This window comes from Sus scrofa, chromosome 6, assembly GCF_054392235.1.
Source record: "Sus scrofa isolate SSC_HxYL_T2T_F1_AM1 chromosome 6, Sscrofa_HxYL_maternal_Yorkshire_Landrace_v2.0, whole genome shotgun sequence".
In the NCBI taxonomy this organism is placed as follows: domain Eukaryota; kingdom Metazoa; phylum Chordata; class Mammalia; order Artiodactyla; family Suidae; genus Sus; species Sus scrofa.
The window spans coordinates 95,596,285-95,616,226 of NC_139388.1; the positions used below are offsets into that span (position 1 = coordinate 95,596,285).

Genomic DNA, 19,942 nt, shown 5'->3' on the forward strand with positions numbered 1-19,942 from the left:
TCCCTGGTGGTCTCATGGTTAGGATTTGGTGCTTTCACTGCTATGGCCTGGGTTCAACCCCTGGTCTGGGAACTGAGATCCCACATCAAGCCACTGCACACCGCAGCCAAAAATAAATAAATAAATAAAGTCGGTCTGGTGGAGTTTGGGGACAAGGGATTGTCAGGAGGTGGAGAAAACTAAGCAAGACAACTCTCCAAAAGGGCTTGGTTGAGAAGGGAGAAAAAAAGAAGACAGTGTACCTTTAAGGAAGGGGTAATCTGGTTGTTTATCAATTATATCTCAATAGAGCTGATGGGGGGTGAGGGGGGCATTTTGTTTAGGACAGTTCTCACATACCATATCCCCAAGAGGTAAGCAGAGGAATTGCCACCCAAAGAAGTCATGCCCTAATTCCCAGAAACTTCCATAGCAAAAAGGACTTTGTAGAAATAATTACATTGAGAATTTGAGATGGAATCCTGTGCTATCCATTTTAATCAAGAGTCCTCCTAAGTGGAAGAGGCAGGCAGGAACGCAGAGTCCGAGAAGGAGAGGGGACAACGGGATCCAGGCTAGAGTGATGGGAAGTGAGGACTCAACCTGCCACTGCTGGTTTTGAAGAGAGAAGTAGGCTACAAGCCACGGAATGTGGCCAGCCTCATACACTGGAAAAAGTGACAAAATGGATGATTCCCTGGGTCTCCAGAAGGGATCAGTCTTGCCGACACCTTGATTTTAGCCCAGTGAAACCCAGTTCAGACTTGCAACCGCTAGAAATGTTAAGATTATAAAAAGGTATCATTGGATGCCACTAAATTTGTGGCTATTCGTTACAGCAGCTATAGGTAACTAATACAACCTGTAAAAAGTAGTCAATTCAAGATAGAGAAGAGAGAGGCAGTAATCCAAGGACCAGATAGAAGGGGATTAAATAATAACTAACATCCTCTGAATAGTTAGTATGTGCTAAGCAAAGCACTTTACATGAATAAATATGCTGCGTCCTCACGTTAGAGTCACTCCTTCTTACAGATGAGAAAACTAAGGCTTAGAGAAGCGACGTGACTTCCTAAGACCAGATGGTTATCAATTTAGTGCAGTCAGTCAGCAGAGGCCCACTCTTAAACCTTTACACTCCACTGCCTCCCTAGGACTGAGGGAGAGGGGCAGCTTTAATCAGGAAGACGGATGCTTCACCCCCTAGGGGAGGACTGTTGGAGGAGGCAAGGGAGGAGAGGCAAGGAATTTGGAAGTTGGTGGGAAGTGAAGAGAGGTCTTACCACTGGACCTCAGTCATTTTAATGAAGTAAGCAGGGAGGCGGTCTCTGGAGATTGTGGGGGGGGCCCTGGGGGAGGGAATAAGAAGGAACAGCCTTAGGGGAGGCAGGCTAGCGGAGGGGTTAAGCAGGTACGTACGCTCTGGAGTCTGGAGAGGGGCTGCCTGGGTCCAAAACCAACCCAGCTTTACAGCTTGTGCCTCAGTTTCTTCATCTACAAATGAGAATGACAGCAGCACCTACTCATAGTATTGCTATGAAATAGCATATCTAAAAAACTTCGAACAGCACCTGGCCTGCCCATGGTAAACATTAGCCATTATATGGTGAGGCGGGAAGGTTTGGAGCCCACACTGAAAAGAAAGGGAGGTGGACAAATAAAATCACAGGACTGGAGCACTGAGAACCCAATTAGACCATTGTGCTGTCTTGTAGTTACTGATTATCACGAATAATGTAGTTACTGCCGATCATTTCCATCTGTTCTCCCACAGCACTCTGAATAAAATCTCTCTTTTACTCCTTATCACATTGTATTGTAATTAGTTCACGTATATAAATCTCTCTCTCCCTTACTAAATCGGGCAATTCCTCAAATAAACCTTGGTTGAGTGGTTGGCTGGTCGGAAGGAAGGATGGTAGAGACTACATACAAATCATTCCTCAAGGTCCATTCCCCTTTCTTCCTTAGTAACAGAATCCCCCAGTTGGTTGTTTTGGTTTGGTTTGGTTTGGTTTTAGCTAGTGGATTGCAAAAGTTCCCAGGCCAGGGATTTAAACGGCACCAAAGCAGCAATCTGAGCCACAGCAATGACAACACCAAATCCTTAGCCCACTGAGCCACCAGAGAACTCTCAAATCCCACAATTTAAAGCTAGACACATGGCCATTTCAAATAAAGTTCTTTCACCAATCCCCATTACAACGAGGTGTAGCCAGGTGGCTAAATTCTTAGCTCATTGGATATAAGAAGAAGTGGTATGTGCAACTTTCCAGGAAAGGTCCTTAAATGGAGAGCACATACCCTTCTTCATTCCTTTCTCCTCCCTGCTGACCAGAATGCAGATGTGATGGCTGGACCACAAGCAGCCATCTTGGAACATGGGATGTAAGCCAAGTGTTAAGGATGGAGGAGAAATAAGACAGAAGAAGCCTGGGTCCTGACTCTGTGGATCAACTACCAGCCCTCAACTGACTCTCTCCGGACTTCTAAGCAAGAAGGAAATAAACTTCTAGCATATTTAAGACATTGTTTTTCTGCAACTGACAGCCAAAACTGATCCTAACTGTAACAGATGCATTTTCAGGGTAGTGAAGTCCAAGGCTTTTGTCCCTATTTAGTTTTGGATTTGGCAGCATCTGCTGTGGTCTTCACCAATAGCTGCAAATACAAGGGTAGAAACTGGCTTCAATTATGAATCATCACTAATTCCTAACAATGCCTTTCACAATATTTTTTCCCCGAGCCTTTTAACGAGGTCAAGGAGGCCTCTTCCCCTCAAGTCCTTTAGGGTGACAATGATCACACTGCTGATGATTCTGGAAGCGGTTATCATGGTTGCTTCAGGGAGATGTTTCTACCATGATTCTCTGATGGATAACACAGAAGACTCTGGGAAGAAACTGGCTCATCCCAAGAGACTCGGTGTCCAAAGAATGTTCAACATCCAGAGGTTGTCAAGAGGTTTTGCCAGGAGTACCTGGCAGTAGGCTGGAGGGGATGGGAGGGGGAACGGATTGGGACATTTCAGCAAGGCTCAGCTATTGTTCTAGCTCCCTCTCTGAGAAGGCAGCTTAAGAGCTTAAATACACAATCAATCAGGGATTCCCAGGTCCACCACAGGGCCTGGGGGCTATGACAGTGATGCCAAGGTGGCGCTAAGGTGGGAGATTTAGGGAGAGTCATGACCATTCTGGAGCTGATGGCTGAGGCAGGGAGGCAGTGTCCACACCCAAGGCTTGTGGTCATTCAGCAATTCATTGCTTTTTTGAAGGCCTGTTCTTGGACTATAACTTCATGAGGATGTGCTTCCTTCCCATCACTCCAGGAGCTCTGTTCTTTCAGCACATTCCCTCCCCAAGGTTCCAAAGCCAGAAATGACCATGATGCTAAGAAAGGGGTGGACTTCCTACACAGAGTTCTCCAGGTAGCCCTGATTGGGCACAAGTGGGTCTGAGTAAGGCTGCCAGATAAAATATAGGACTTCAGTTAAATTTTAATTTCAAATAAATAACAGATAATTTTCAGTATGTCTTATGCAACATTTAGGAAATACTTATACTAAAAATAAGTATTTCCTATTTATGCAATAATCAAATTTAATTGGATGGCTGGTTTTTTCTTGTTTATGTTGTTTTGTTTTTGCTAACTCAGGAATTTAAGATTAAAATCTTAATGGAAGGGATCTAGAAGTGGAAGATACAAGGAGATCCCTTGATTAGAGAGAGTTAGAAGCAAAAATCACATGACTTCCATGTTCTCAAAGGGCTCTAGCAATAGACTTCTATCCATAAGGGCACCGGATGCATTCTTATTTTTTTCTTCTTTTTTTTTTTTTCTTTTTCACAGCCATACCTGTGGCAAATGGAAGTTCTGGGCTAGGGGCTGAATTGGAACTGCAGCTAAACCTACACCACAGCCACAGCAACACCAGATCTGAGCCACATCTAAAACCTATGCTGAAGCTTAAGAAAACGCTGGATCCTTAACCCACTGAGTGAGGCCAGGGATCAAACCCTCATTCTCACAGAGACAACGTCAGATCCTTAACCCACCAAGCCACAATGGGAACTCCTGGATGCATTCTTTTATCACAGCCCAGAGTACGTTGGGTCTGGGAAGACAGGTGCTGTAGGATGCCTTGAGATGGAGCTGATAACCATTTTTTTTTTTTTTTTTTTTGCTTTTTAGGGCCACACCCATGACACATGGAGGTTCCCAGGCTAGGAGTCAAATCGGAGCTACAGCTGCCAGCCGAGGCCACAGCCACAGCAATGCAGGATCTGAATCATGTCTACAATTTACACCACAGCTCATGGCAACGCCGGATCCTTAACCCACTGAGTGTGGCCAGGAATCGAACCCACAACCTCATGGTTACTAGTCGGATTCTTTTTCGATGCACGACAGTGGGAACTCCAACTGTTTCTCCCTCCTACCAAAGGGTCTTAGCACCTGCTGGTCCTTCTGCCTGGAGCATTCATCTCCCATTTTCACTTAGTTCTGTTGATCCTTCACTCAAATGTCACCTTCTCAGGGAATCCATGCCTGACCCCTCTGACTGCGTCAAAGCCCCAACTATACACGCTCATAATGTACATGCCTCTCCTCTGTGGCTCCTGCTCGGCTGAACTTCTACATCATTTATGAGGTTCTTAGATTAATGTGGCAGCAAGCTTCACAGGCCAGGGGCTGTGTCTGCTTTGGCTCACCTTTGTATCCTCTGTGCCCAGAACAATACTTGACAAATAATAGGGATACAATAAATGTCTATGGACAAATGAATCTTAGGCGGGGGTGCAGTGGAGATGGAACTGAAGGGATGCCAACCCCAAAGCTTATATGTTTCTAAGCCAAGTCATCACTGATGATGCACAACCGAAAGGACCCACAGACAACTCCTAGGAATAAAGGGAAATAAATCCGAATTTCTCACCCAGTAGGTTAGCAGGGAACACCTGAAAAGCAAAAAAGGAGAAACCTTTCCTCCCTGGCAATTTTTTAAACCAAAGTACAGAGAAAGAGAAAGAGAGACAGAGAGAAATACTGGGACCAGTGAGACGAGAGCAAGGACAAGACAATCTAAGAAAATGGGGTGGCAGCAGGTGGGGGGCTAGACCTGGATGTGTGTCTGGAAAGGCTGCTGATATTCATGGCTCACTTTTATGTACCAGTTGGGTCATGGTGTGTGGTAAGTCAGACTTAGAGTGCCAGGGACATAAGGGACAGAAAGGACAATGCAGGTGTATAACTAATGATGCCTTCAGCAGACAAGCAAGGGAACTGGGCCAGAAAGATGCGCCAGATTTCTTCTCTCCCCACCTGTCACCCCCTCTGGATTCCCAGTGTGATCACCTGTCCCAAGCAATTCAGTTCTTTAGACATTTGTCCAACACTATCTCCCCTCTCCTGCCCACCCCATGAAGGCCTCCCCAGCACCTACTCGAGAGAAAGGAAGACCTCAGGCTCCACCTGTCCCCACCCTTCCTTGACTTCACTTCAAATGCTTCCAAAATCATTCCACTCCTCTCTGTATCTGATGCCATGAGCCTTATCCAGACAATTGATCAATAGGGCGGGATGAACCAACCTGGGAAGTTCCCACCCCCCCAATACCGCACATATAGAAACATACAGAAATGCTACATCAAATAAAGTCCAGGAGGTCCCGTTGTGGCTTAGCAGGTGTCCGTGAGGATTCAGGTTCGATCCCTGACCCCACTCAGTGCATTACAGATCTGCCGTTGCTGCAGACTGTGGTGTAAGTCCGGCAGTGGCAGCTCCAATTCGACCCCTAGCTCGGGAACTTCCATATGCAGCAGGTGTGGCCCCACTAAGAGAGAAAAAAAAAAAGAAAGCCCAAAAGGCAGTTGCTACAATGCCAAGCTTGAAAAGAAGAAAGAGAAATCTTCGGGTTCCAGAAAGAAAAAGGAAATTCTAAATCAGAGAGGTGAAAGGGAATCTAAGCCAAATGAGCCACAGGAGTATCAGGCCAGACATATGCTAGAGGCTACCTGGTAACACCGAGAATATAAAAGGAGAGACTCCAAGTCTTTGCATCCTGGGGACCTGGAAGGAGACCCCATGCATAAAGCCAGCAGACAAAATAAAGGTCGTCTCATTTACAAACGTGGACTAGAAAACTCACGTCATGATTCAGGTATGTGGCCTGGAGGTAGGATGCCGAGAAATCAGAATATTAAGGCTGCTTTGTGTGTGGGTGTGGGGTCTGAATGAGTAGTACCAGTGAAATACAGAAACCTCAGGCGGAGATATTAACTCTAAAACTGCTCCCAAGCTCAAGTAGCACTTCAGCATAAAGGAAATTGAACCCAGGAGGAAGCAGTGGGCAGCAACAAGCAATAGTGAACACATAAATTGTTAAAACATGTTTGTACGTCCAAACTATTAAACCATAAAAGATATAACAACAACTGACTTGGCAGAGTTTTTTAAAGAGGTATAATCAAATGTTAGACAAATATTAACACGGAAGATGGAGGGAGAGAGTTAAGAAGGAAATTAAAGTGTTCCAAGGTTCTTGCTTTGCGCCTCTTTCAGGATAGAAATACTAATTTTAGACTTTAATAGAAAAATATGAAAGTAAGTATATTTGTTTTAAATTTGAAGGAAATCACTATTAAAATGTAAACTTCCAACCCAGTGGAGGGAACAAGAGAAATGAAGTCACCTTGATCAGTTCAACATATGGCAGAAAAGCAAGGGAGGAGGAAGCAAAAGAAAAGTGTGTCAAATAGAAAATGTTTAAAGAGATGATAGAAATAAAGCCAAACAAATCAGTAATCAAAAAATACATAAAGAGATTAAATAAGTCTACTAAATTCTAGCTCCATACTGCTCTTACAAGCAACATATCTAAAATGACTTCAAGGCAAAAACCAATAGTAAGAATAGCAACCTATTTAATGATAAAAGGACCAACCCACTAAGAAGATACAACAATCTTAAGCCTGAATGCTAAACAACATACTCTCAAACTAAAGAAAAAATAAATAAAATTCCCGGGGAAATAGACACATTCACAATCGTGGTGAGACATTTTTAACTGGTAGGTCAAACATCCAAAAAAAATCAAAGATATACATGTATAAAGTATAATTTATAAGTCTGATCATATATAATATATATACACATGACATGTATATACGATGGAGGAAGCTTCAACAAATTCTAAGGAATAAATATCACACAGAATGCGCACCATGACAAGGTAGCAAATTTACAAATCAAGAGTGAAAAGGTAGGAGTTCCTGTCATGGCTCAGTGGTTAACGAACCCAACTAGTATCCATAAGGACACGGGTTCGATCCCTGGCCTCATTCAGTGGGTTAAGGATCTGGCTTTGCCGAGAGCTGTGCCATAGGTCACAGACACAGCTCAGATTCCGCATTGCTGTGGCTCTGGCTTATGTCGACAGCTACAGCTCTGACTGGACCCCTAGTCTGGGAACTTCCACATGCCTTGGGTGCAGCCCTGAAAAGACCAAAAAAAAAAAAAAAAAAAAAAACAGTGAAAAGGTAGCCCCTTACACAAAAAGATACATTTGGAAAGTTAAAAAAAAAATTCTTTTGAATAATTCATGAGTTAAAAAGGAAGTTAAGATGAAATCTACAACTGAACAATGAAAACAAGATCCCCAAACTTATGAGATGCAAATATAGCAGTATAGTTAGAGGGACATTTATAGCCTTAAAAATAAGAAATAGTGTTCAGGAGCTCCCTGGGAGCCTAGTGGTTAAGGAATCCATGATGTGGCTGATGTGGCTCAGGTTCAGTCCCTGGCCTGGGAACTTCCGCATGCCGCAGGCATGGCCAAATAAAGGGAAAAGCAAAAAAAGAAGTAACGTCCAAGACGCTAGAAAAAAAAAAGTAGAAGGAAAATAATAACACAAAAGCAGTAGAAGGAAATATTAAAGATAAAAGAGAAACAACAGAGATGCTCACCCAAACTGAAAGCTAGTTCTTTTAAAGACTAAAAATACATAATTTAAAAAATATGTTAGGAGTTCACTGGTGGCACAGCATATTAAGGATATGGCACTGTCACTGCTGTGGCATGGGTTCCATTTCTGGTATGTTTTTTAAATGACAAACTATACGAACATTGTGCAAAATGGATCAAGAAAGAGAGGCAGGGTATAAATATATACCATCAGGAATAAAAAGGGAGGGGGCATAACCTAAGAATATGATAAACATTTATAAAATTAATACCATGAGAAAGAATATGTGTGCCAAAGATTTTGGAAACTGTCAATGCTTTGTTAAACAGTCCATTTTTTAGAAAAACATAAATCACCAAAATTGACTCAAGAAGGAAAAACCAGAATAGATCAATAACCACTAAACACACTGAAGCTGTACTTCAAAAAGCTTCTCCTATCCTGAAAAGGCATCAGGCCTGGAGAGTTTCATAGGCAATCTCTGCCAAAACCTTTAAGAAAAAGTTAATTTCTGCTTCCTACAAATTATTCCACACAAGAGAAACACAGAGAACACTACCAAACTCATTTTAGGAGTCTAGCATAACCTTAATACCTGAACCGAATCTGAAAAACAACAGTGAAAACAAATTTGTACGCCAATCTCACTTATGAGCATAAATATAAAAATCTTATTTATTTATTTTTTGTCTTTTTAGGGCCGCACCCAAGGCACATGGAAGTTCCCAGGCTAGGGGTCAAATCAGAGCTGTAGCCACTGGTCTACACCACAGCCACAGCAACGCTAGATCTGAACCACATCTGAGACCTACACCACAGCTCACAACACCACCCAATCCTTAACCCACTGCGCCAGGCCAGGGATTGAACCTGTATTCTCACAGATACTAGTTAGATTCGTTTCTGCTGAGCCACGATGGGAACTCTTAAAAACCCTAAATAAATCAATAACACCTATTCCAAAATCCGGAAATGTATATATTAAAAACAATAGAGCAAGACCATGACAAAAACTGTTAAGAGGTCCACACACCCATTCTTCTCTCTGTGGTTCCTAGTCGGATTCGTTAACCACTGAGCCATGACGGGAACTCCCCAGGAAGTCTTTTAAAAAGGAAGGACTGCACCCTCCTTCTCTCTGCCCCCCTGATACTGATCAGAATGCAGACAGGATGGGGCTTGAGCATCGGCTCCCTGAATATGTGCTGACAGACAAAGGATGGAAGATCAGCAAGGAGGCACCTGGGGTCCTGACACAGAACTTCTACATCCAGGCTTTTCCTTCTTGTGAGTGAGAAATATACTGAAGACACTTTTGAGGCCCTGTTACAGCCAAACTTAATCCAAAGTGATAATGGGATCAAGCAGGGTTTACCCCAGGAGTGAAAGAATGGGTCAACATGGAAATCTCTTAATATAATTCACCACATTACAGATGGAAGGAGAAAATCTATGATCATCTAAGTAGATTCTGGAAAAGCACTCAATAAAATTCCACTCTCATTTTTTATTAAAAGAAAAAAAAAAAAAAGGAGCTCCCATCGTGGCTCAGTGGTTAACAAATCCGACTAGGAACCATGAGGTTTCAGGTTCGATCCCTGGCCTTGCTCAGTGGGTTAAGGATCCGGTGTTGCCGTGAGCTGTGATGTAGGTTGCAGACATGGCTCAGATCCCGCGTTGCTGTGGCTCTGGCATAGGCTGGTGGCTACAGCTCTGATTAGACCCCTAGCCTGGGAACCTCCATATGCCACACGTGCGGCCCTAGAAAAAAAGACAAAAAAATAAAAATTAAAAAAAAAAAAAAAACTCTTAGCCAAGTAGGAATAGAAGGGAATTTCCTTAACCTGATAAACAGTATCCATCAACATCTGTAACAAATATCATCACACTTATAAATGGGACTTAGAAGATTACTAACATCTAATGTTTACTAATGTTGAATGGCACAAGAGTTAAGACACTCAACAGCAAACCAGAAGTCCTGTTTAATGCATTATTGTGAGAAAAAGAAAAACTTTAAATACAGAATAAAACAAATATTCTCATTTGCAGAAAATATAACTGACCGTATAGAAAACCCATCACAATTTTCAGATAAGCTTTGAGTCCTAATAAGATCTGGCAGCAAAGCTGCTGAATACAAAGTTAACATAGGAGTTCCCTTGAAGTGCAGCAGGTTAAGGATCCAGTGTTGTCACTGCAGTGGCTTGGGTCACTACTCTGGCCCACCGTGGATGCAGCCAAAAACAGAAAAATCAACATATAAAACCTAACAGTGTTTTCATACACCAGCAGCATCCAAGTCTAAAATACAATAGAAAAAAATATCCCCAACACAAGATTGGCCATAATGCAAAAGGCTATCATCTTTCTTTTAGATCATGAAAATAATCCTGTTTAACAGCCTCCCATACCTACTAGTACTTCCCTCAAATTTATTCTCCACTCAATATATTTTGTAAACATAAATTAGATCATGTCACACTCCTTTTTTCCATGGATACTCATTAGTTAGAATTAAATTCCAGTTCTTTATCACACCCATGCTCTGCATGACCTGGCCCTGCCTAGTTTCCAGTCCACTCCCTCACCACTGTCCAGGACGTTCCACACCAGCCACATGAACCTTCTTTCAGGTCCTGATGCATATCAAACTCTCTCCTACCCCAGGGCCTTCGCATATGCTATCCCCTCTTCTTGGAATGCTTCTTCCCCCAACCATCACCTAAGTGTTCCTAGTCAATCCTCAAGCCTCAGCTTAATTGTCACCTGCTTAACCTAAATAAGCTCCTTTCTCTCTTCACTCCTTTTTTCTTTCGTATTCCCACCATAATGCATAATAATATCCCATTACCTACTGTACCATAATGTGTAATCATATTTTTATTCATGGATTATTCATGCATTGCCTTGATTCCCTTCTAGGTCATAACTTCTACAAGGGTAAGAGTCATGGCTTTGATGCTTAACAGGAGCTGTCCCATAATAGATGCTTAATAAGTATTTTCTGAATGAATCACTCCATGAATGAACAGCAGAGTTTGCTGATTTAGCCCAAGTCTCAAGAGAATGCCTGGTGCACTCTTCTCAGGATTCAGGCTGGTTAGGAGGAATGGGGGGGTGGGCCCCAGGGGTCCACCTGGATGAGGGACCAAAAAGCCTCATGAGGGTGCAAATGGGGACACATGGGCTCGGTTTATGGTCCATGGGGCAGCATTAGCACTGGGGGCAGGGTTCTGAACACCTTACTCCTACCCACCTCTCAAGAGTTCAAGTCATGGACTTGCAGAATTGGGTTTGCCACAAAGTGCTACTTCTCTATGATCTTTACAGAATATTAAGAATTTGGTGGGTGACAGCTTTCAAGAATGATGGGGGCAACAAGGGCACCTTTTTGCCACCCTGGATGGAGGCATTTACAGCCTCAGGAGCATATGGAACCGCAAGGAGCTCATTTGAGAGTGGAGAAAACTAGTGCATCACCACAGGAACCCCCAGAAGTCCAGATCAGGCGCGCGCGCGCGCGCGCACACACACACACACACACACACACACACAAACACACACACACTCTCAAGATGCTCCCACGGCTTCCCAGAAACAGTTGGAGGAATCTAGGAAGGTCTAAAAGCCCAGCAATGGCAACTGGGTACAGAGCTATGAGGAACTGCTACTGGCACTCTGGTTTTTTTCCTTCAAGTGGTATGGTCTGGGCATCTCAGACTACTGGAAAACTCTTACAGCTGGCTCCAGGAGGGTTCCCAGGCACCATACTCAGGGCTGCCCTGGCCTGGTAGCACTGCAGCCCAGAGGGCAGACAGGCCGCTGTAGCGCTGCCACGTGGTCATTAGAGAGAGTGTCTTCCCACAGGAACCAAACAACAGAGAGATTCCTCCCAGTATTCCCTCCAGAGCTCTCAGTGCTAATTTTTCAGTTGGAAATTAAGGAAATAACCTAATGCCAGCACAGTGGTGGCTGATTTCTCAGGTATGCCACACACTCAGGCATATAATAGGTACCCCTGACTGGTTAAATGCTTGTGTGAGCTGAGTGAAGAGAAGTGTTACATCTGCCAGGGGCTCCTGAGAGGCAATCTTCGTGTTTGTTGCTTTTGGAGCTTACATACTTGTGCACCGCAGGAAATAACGAGGGATTGGAAAAATCCTGTTATGCCCTCTAAAGGGCACTTGTCGGAGGCTTGCTCTGTACCTACCTGCTACTTCTCCCTATCACCCCTTTCCCCAGACCACTGTGTAGCTCCTGTCCACCGCACAGCACCTGGGACTGGCCTGGGTACAAGGAGAATTCACTTTTTTCTTTTTTTCTTTTGTCTTTTTAGGGCCACACCCGCAGTAAATGGAGGTTCCCAGGCTAGGGATCTAATTGGAGCTGTTGCTGCTGGCCTACACCACAGCTCACTGCAACGTCAGATCCTTAACTCACTAAGCGAGGCCAGGGATCGAACCCATCACCTCATGGTTCCTAGTCGGATTCACTTCCACTGCGCCACAATGGGGACTCCAGAATTCACTTTAGATCTGCTGAAGGTCCTGATGATATCTCCGTGGAGAACCACCTCTGTACTGCTCTGACTTCTCCCCAATAAAAGGGCTTCTTCTCAGGACCAGGAAAAGAGGGTGGGCAGGGAAACCAGGCTGGTGAGGTCATCCTGCCCCCTCTCTCCTCTCCCCCCACCTCCCAGGAAAGCCTGAGATGCCCTGACTCAGACCTACCTCTTGTCTTCTTCCACCTGTACACCGATGGAGTGGAACTCTCTTCGACTCCTATTCTCCGTGTCCGAGTCTGAGATAGTCTCCACCTGATAGCAGGGTTGGGGAGTCAGTGGCCACAGCTAGACCAAGGGACCCAAGCCCTTCCCAGGGAGAAGGGCAAGGGATGCCTGAGCCCCCAGCCAGCTGGCAGATCCTGCAAAGACAATCTGCCTTAACAAGACGAGAGACTCAGGAGGTCAGAGGCATCAAGGTGACAACCTCTGGGCACAGGTCACCTTAGGCTAGTAGAGGTGATGGTGTCAGGAGGTGGGACAAGGGAGTGGGCCGGGGCTGTTTGGAGCAGCCCCATAGATGACCATACTAAAGCAAGGGAGGAAAAGGTCTATAAACTCAGTCGGTCCATTGACCCCCTCAACCGCCCAGAACCTGAACTTTCCGTGGCACCCCCTCCTTCCATACCTGCACCCCGATGGACGGCCGCCACTTCCGCTGCCGCGCCAGGCTCCGCAGCTCCTCCCTGCCAGGAATGGTCTTGATGATGAGTGTGGGGGGCTTGGGGCTGGCCCGGGGTGGCACGGGCGCCAACTCTAGGGTGCGCGCGCCCATGGCGGGGCCGTCCAGCCCGTCGGCGGAGCTGCAGCGCCGGGCGGGGCCCTCCGCCGCGGTGAAGCTCTCATGGGCGGAGTCGGTGCTGCTCTGGGCGGTGATGGAGATGCGGGGCGGGGCCTGGCTTCCCGTCGGGATGGGGGGCGGGGCCTTTCTGAAGTTGAAGGCTGTGGCCAGGGAATACAGAGACGCATGCGGTGAGAAACGCGTCCTGGCAGGCGTCTGTGCCCGACCACCCGCCCCGCCCCCACCACAATCCCTCTGTGACAGAGGACCCAGCAGCCACGTACAGAGTCACGGATTGTTCTCCCCATCATCCGGCCCAGAAAGGCAAGCGATCTGCCCAAGGTCATACGACACAGCTGTGACCAGGGTCAGAACCAGAAGCCAGAGAGCTCCCCATTCTAGGACTGGGTCAGGAGAGAGAGGGCGTACTCACAGGAGCCGGGCCTCCCTGAGACAGAGGCAGGGGCAGCAAGGAGGGGCAGGCAGTCGTCATCTTGAGAGCAGCCGGCCTGGATGGCCCGGAGGTAGCTGTGGCTCCGCATGCGGAAACAGCCGGGCAGGTCCAGGGCGTCCACCGCCTGAGACTCCAGCTCCCCAAATACGGACCCGCACACGGCCTCCAGCTGCTGGTTCAGCTCCTCGCTGAGCTGGGTACAGGGGCCAGAATGACAGTTACTGTGGTGCTGGAATGGGATGGAGGCGTCTCTGAGGCGTTTTCCTTCGGAATATATCTAGATCTGCAGAGGCTGTGTCTGTGTGATTCTTATGCATTTGGACTAAAAGAAACCCTCACTCCCTGCAAAGAAAGATGTAGGCACCGCTGCCTTGTGCTGCTCCCCAGCCCTGGGGTCTAATCTCTCCTCTAAATACTCCTCCCTCTACCCCACCTAAGCCTCTTCCAGAGGTCTGGCTGTTCCCCAACCTCTAGACCACCCCAAATTCCTTTCCACCTCGTCTCAGCCCCTCACATCTCTCACCTGACCCTCAGAGAGAGGACCAGGGACCTGACAGCTACTCTTCTATCCAGTAGGAGGGTGGGAAGCTGTCAGGAAGGTCACTTTTAATTTTATTTTATTATCTACTCCACTATAAAACTGATGGAAAACAACCTATAGAGATATAACCATGTGGCAGGAAGGAAATTAATGAGTAAGTAATGAAGCAAAAATTATCAACCTTCAAGCGTTCCAAGCCCTCCCAACCTTCTGTCCACTAACAAGGGTTCTTCTTCAGCTTGAGGCTTCCTTCCCTGCCCTCATCCTTTGAAGAAAGTTCAATCATTGCTGACTGAGGTTTTTTTTTGTTTCTGATATTTTGTGGTGCAGAATCCATGGTGTTAAAAAAATTCAAGCAACTAAGAAAAAGCAAAACAAAAATTTTGTTCACAGAATTGTGTCGCATTAACACTGCGCTAGGTCTAAATATACCAGAGGTGGAGTTCCCGATGTGACGCAGTGGGTTAAGAATCCAACTGCAGCAGTTCTCTGGTTGCCGCAAAGGCACCTGTTTGATCCCCAGCCTGGTGCAGTGGGTTAAAAAGGAGCTGATATTGCCACAGCTAGGTCGCAGCTGTGGTTCGGATTCAATCCTTGGCCCAGGAACTTCCATATGACCTGGGTGTGGCCATAAAGAAATGTAACAGCTAAATATAACAGAGGTTGTAGCTTCATTTGCATTATATGAGAAAGCTGGCACAAAGAAAATATAAAGGTAGGGAAAGGTGGTTCAGTGGTAAGCTCAACACCCAGAGCACAGGAAGGATGGGTGCACATCTGACTCTAAACTTCAGAGCAGCCAAGGCTTCGAGTACAGCCTGTGGGTCGCTTGCATGGGCTGTGTTGTGAGACCCAGATGGACTCAAGTGCTGGCTCTGTTACATCCTGGCAGGTGGCCTTTAAGTAACTTTAAGGTTACTTAAAGTTTTGGGGCCTCAGTTTAACCACCTGTCAAATGGGAATGATAATGGTAAAAAAAACATGTGAGGCACTTGGTGCAGGTAAGCCCTCAGTCAGTGGCATGTGATAGTCTCAGGGCCTACCAGTGTTTCCAAGCTTGGCCTCCAAAGCGTATATGACATGATATCAAACTGAGCAGGCATTTCCATCCTATTCTTCTGATGGGCAAACTAAGGCTCAGAGAGGGCAGATGAATTGCCCAAAGATGCCCAGCTTGTGAGAAAACCAAAATTAAGTGCCCAGATCCCTGGCTTTCCTGCCAGGCTGACTGAGCATCAGAATCTCCAGGAGAGCTTGTTAAACCTACCTTAACTCAGGCCCCACACTAAGGATCAGAGCTCAGGATTCTTGAACTATAGGCTTCTCTTTGCTTTGGCTGCTCTGAAGGTCAGAGACAAATTTGCTGAGGATTCGTATTCAGTGATTCCAAAAAGGGTCCAGTAATTAAAAAGAAAGACTGCAGCTTTTTTTAAAGAGACTTCATTACAAGTGTATAGGAATCTCAGGCCATGGATAAATCCATCCAAGATCCTATACAAGTGAAGTTCTCCCATGTTTGACAGGCACAAGCCACACTCCTGCAGCACCTGAGGCTTTTACAACTCCTTGTGAGCTACCTCTCAGTTTCCTATCTCTTGATCTCAGGGTACCCAGCACCACTGGTGCCAGGGTACTTCCTGCAGCTCAAGAGCTGATCTAACGCCTGCTCTTTCTAGGCCAAGTTCAAGATACTCCTCAACTAGACTCAATCCAGCTCAGAGGGTCCCTCTCTGGAGCATAAGAAAGCTGGTCTAACCCCAGCAGAGAGTGTTTCAGTCTCAAATTTGGGCACCAGATGATGGAAGGAATCTCTGTGGCTTATCTCTGTATCTCCAGCCCTCTTTTGTACATAAAGCACTAGGCGTAATATCTGGCATATAGCAGATACTCAATAAACATTAGCTACTATTATTAACAGCAAGAGGTTCTTAAATCACAGTGACAATACCTCTCAGAGGCCTCTCTTTCCCAAGGGTTCTCAAGCTCTTGAAATTCCAACCATATGCTATTCCCATGACCAACTCTATCCAAAGCAGACAGAAGGAGGGCAAGAAACTCCCTAGGGCCACACACCTTCCATCTCCACCCGCCAAGAAGAGCTTCTGGAGTCCCAACAAGAGACCAGGACCCAAGGGAAATGCAGACTTTTATAGACTCTCAGAGGAATATTGCATCTGAGCTGATCTTTACTGTATTACAAGTATAACATTGTAACATTATGCCATGAAATCTCCTATTATTCCTACATTGCTTTCAACCCTGCTCCCCCTAACTCTTGCTTTCAGGAGAGTCAAGGTCAAAGAATCCTCTTGGGAAATGAGAACCCTACCCTTTCTGCAAACCAGACTCAGAATAAGTAAATATTTCCAAGGATGCGGGATATTTAAAAGAAAATACTTTGTTTGGATCAAGTTGAAAATTGTCCGTACTAGAGTTGGTCGGTCCAACTGAGGGCTAGGCAACATCCTCTATACTAAACATACGTCATTTGGTTTAGATAACCTTGGAAAACCCTCTTATTTTAAAACAGTCTAAAACACTGGATAAAATATAACAAACGTTGTTTTATATGCATAGCTGAGCTCACAAGAAGGCGAGATAAGTCCCCAGGGGACAAAAGCAAAGAGGAGACTGGAAAATCAGAATATTAACTGTGTGAGCCAATGCTGCAAACAGCCCAGTGGAGGTGGGAGGTGTCGACAGGGGTTGCTGGTCTCAGTAACCAAAAGGCTTAGATTTTAACACCACCCACTTGGGTGCAGGACTACGGCTTTGGGCTCACATGAAGCAAGTAATTGGAAATTAGAACTTGCGAAAAAGTAGGAAAAGGGAAAGCGCTGATGAAAAGGTAAACTAGAAAAAAATCAATGATTAGCAAGGAATCGATTCCTGATGGCAAGGAAGCTAGTCTGTAGTCTCGGCACTGGGAAGAGGGGGAAGGAGGTAAATCTAAATATTTATACTCACAAGCTAGTCTTCACATAGACACAGGATCTGTGTCTGCATTGATCAGAGCCCCCCCCCCAATTAAAAATTAACATAAAAGAATTCCAGACTAATAACAGTCCAACAGAAGCAATTTAAATAGGGTACCCACTCCTAAACTGTTCTGATCAGGATTCTCACAGATAAAGCTCCACTGAAGAAGAGCTAATGTTAGACTATGTGGTAGGCAACCTCTGACCTGTTTCCAAATGATCATCACCTCTTGGCACTCACACCCATGCACAGTCCCTTCCTCTTGAGTACCTGTTAGACCTACTGGCCCACCAGGAATAGAATATGGCAGATACAATGGCATACCACTTCTGAGATTAGATTATGAAAATACCGTGGCTTCCATCTTGGACACCTACTCTCACTATCTCTTGGAGCCTCTGTTGTGGGGGAAGCAAGTTGTCGTGAGTTGTGTTATGCTGTGAGCCATGCGGTGAGTCCCACACATCAAGGATCTGAGGCCTGCTGACAGCCATGTGATAATGGAACAGCCATGTGATCATGGAAGGGGATCTTCCTCTAGTCAAGCCTTGAGGTGGCTGAAGTCTTGGCCAATGCCTTGATGAAGCCTGTGAGACATCTGATCCAGGTGGCACCCAGCTAAGCTGTGCTCAGACTCCTGATCCACAGAAATTGTGAGGTAATAAATAACTTTGTTTTAAGATACGATGTTTTGAGGTAATATATTATGCAGCAATAGATAACTGATACAAACTGTGACATAAAGAAGAACTCAACTTTTACTGAGTTAAGCCATGGAGAATTCAAGATTTATCTGTCACAGCAGCTAATGTTAACCTAGCTAAACCATAGTTTAAAAGTTCTAAGAGTTAAAAGATAAATCTGAAAACATAAGGAGAAGAAAAAAAAAAGCTTTGGACAAAAATCTAGAAAGACTTGAAGGTAACAAATCAGATTTCTAGTGGTGGGGGGAGGGACATTTAAAACAATTAATGAATGAAGTTGTAAATGAGACACAGCTAAAGAGAAAAATAGTGAACCCAAAGCTATAACTGAGGAACTTACCCAGAAGGTAGCATAGAGAGATAAAGAGATGGAAAATATGAAGAGGAGGTTAAGATACATGAAGGAAAGAATAAAAAGGCCTTACATACAACTAATAAGTATTCCAGAGGAGGGACTAGATAGAACATGGAAAAGGCAATATCTGAAAACATAACAATGGTGGTTGAAAGTTTCCAGACTTCTGACTTCAGACACAATAGAATGAGAAGGATACCAAATCGTATCCCCCAAGACAACTATAAAGCTGCACAAGAACAACCATTTTATTACTCTGAAAATCATCAAAGGCATACAACAAAGAAATACATTCATAAAAATTACTGAACTTTTGGTAAGAACAGCATGAGTCTCTGGTGTCCTTGCCTGGGGCTCCTCCAGTTACCTAGGCTCCCAGCTCTATGTCCTAATAGTTCAATGAGGGTGGGCCAGGCTATGAAAACTCTAACTACAAAAAGCCTGCAACTAACAAAGGGTCCTCACTTAATTTTGAGCCGTGTCAGTTATGGTGTCAAGAATAGAAATAATTAGCAGCACCGCCCATCTGAGGTTTAAGCATTGTTTGAGGAAAGCGATGGACCAGAAGACCTCACAGGGATTTAATGGGGAGCTCCAGTGGGTAAGACAGCCACAGAGAATTGGATAACTCTTTACATGTTCTGGATTAACTAGAGGCTGGGTACATGTACAACAGAGATCAGAGAGGCCCTGAGTCACCCACACACCCCTGGCCAACGGAGCCTGTGCTTATGTGCAGAAGAAGTACAAGAATCCTGGTGAAAAGTAAAAACCAGAGCAAGCTTGAAAACAGCCCAATGTTTGTACTCCCCAGACCACACAGAACCATAAAAGGAAAATCATTACTGGCTTGAAGTTTTTGAGCACAATCTTTGGTCAGTCTCTGGCTGGACACTAAGATATGCAAGACACAGGGTTAACCCCTATGAAACCAGGCTTTAAAATAAAAACAATAAAACCAATTAGTGGAGACATTAGAGGCTGTATTTGTCAGGGTATATAGATTTCACAGATTTAGGGGAGGAATTAACAAACAAAACACTAACAATATTCAAGAGGTGAAGTAAAAAATCCAGAGTTGTGGAGTTCCCTAGTGGCCTAGCAGATAAGGATTTAGTGTTGTCACTGCTGTGCTTGATCCCACGCTTGGGAACTTCCACATGCTGCAAGGGCAGCCAAAAAAAATAATCCAGAGTTACTAAAATACATTATCTAAAATGATCAGTATTCAACAAAAAATATAAGATATGTAAATAAATAAGAAAATGTCAATGTCTCTAAATGTTTGATTTATCAAACAAAGAATACAAGTAGCTATTATAAGTGTTCAAAGAACTAAAGGAAATTATGGTTGAAGATTTAAAGGAAAGTATGACAACATTGACTTCATTCACAGAAAACCACAACAAATAGAAATTATTATTTTTTTAAAAGAAGAAAAGAATTAAATGGAAATTCTGGAGCTGAAAAGTAAAATAACTGAAATTTAAAATTCACTGATAGAGCTCAGCATAAAAAATGATCAGTAAACTTGAAGATAGGTCAGTATAGATTATCCAATGGAGGGAAAAAAGACTGAATAGAAATGAACAGAACCTCAGAGACCTATGGGACCATACCA

General features: G+C 44.6%; 1 protein-coding gene and 1 long non-coding RNA gene across 3 annotated transcripts in view; both read right to left on the reverse strand.

The window, feature by feature from the left end:
- The window catches only part of LOC146402666 (uncharacterized), a 171,187-nt gene that overhangs the window by 100,900 nt on the left and 50,345 nt on the right, over positions 1–19,942 (reverse strand). The gene's annotated exons all lie outside the window — the stretch shown is intronic.
- DLGAP3 (DLG associated protein 3) overlaps positions 1–19,942 on the reverse strand; it is a 63,023-nt gene that overhangs the window by 7,757 nt on the left and 35,324 nt on the right. For both annotated transcript variants that reach the window (XM_021095869.2, XM_021095868.2), the window contains exons 6-8: positions 13,722–13,935; positions 13,136–13,449; positions 12,677–12,762 (exon numbers count right to left, since the gene is read on the reverse strand). In XM_021095869.2, coding sequence (XP_020951528.2) covers positions 12,677–12,762; positions 13,136–13,449; positions 13,722–13,935 — 614 coding nt within the window. The remainder of the gene's footprint in view (positions 1–12,676; positions 12,763–13,135; positions 13,450–13,721; positions 13,936–19,942) is intronic.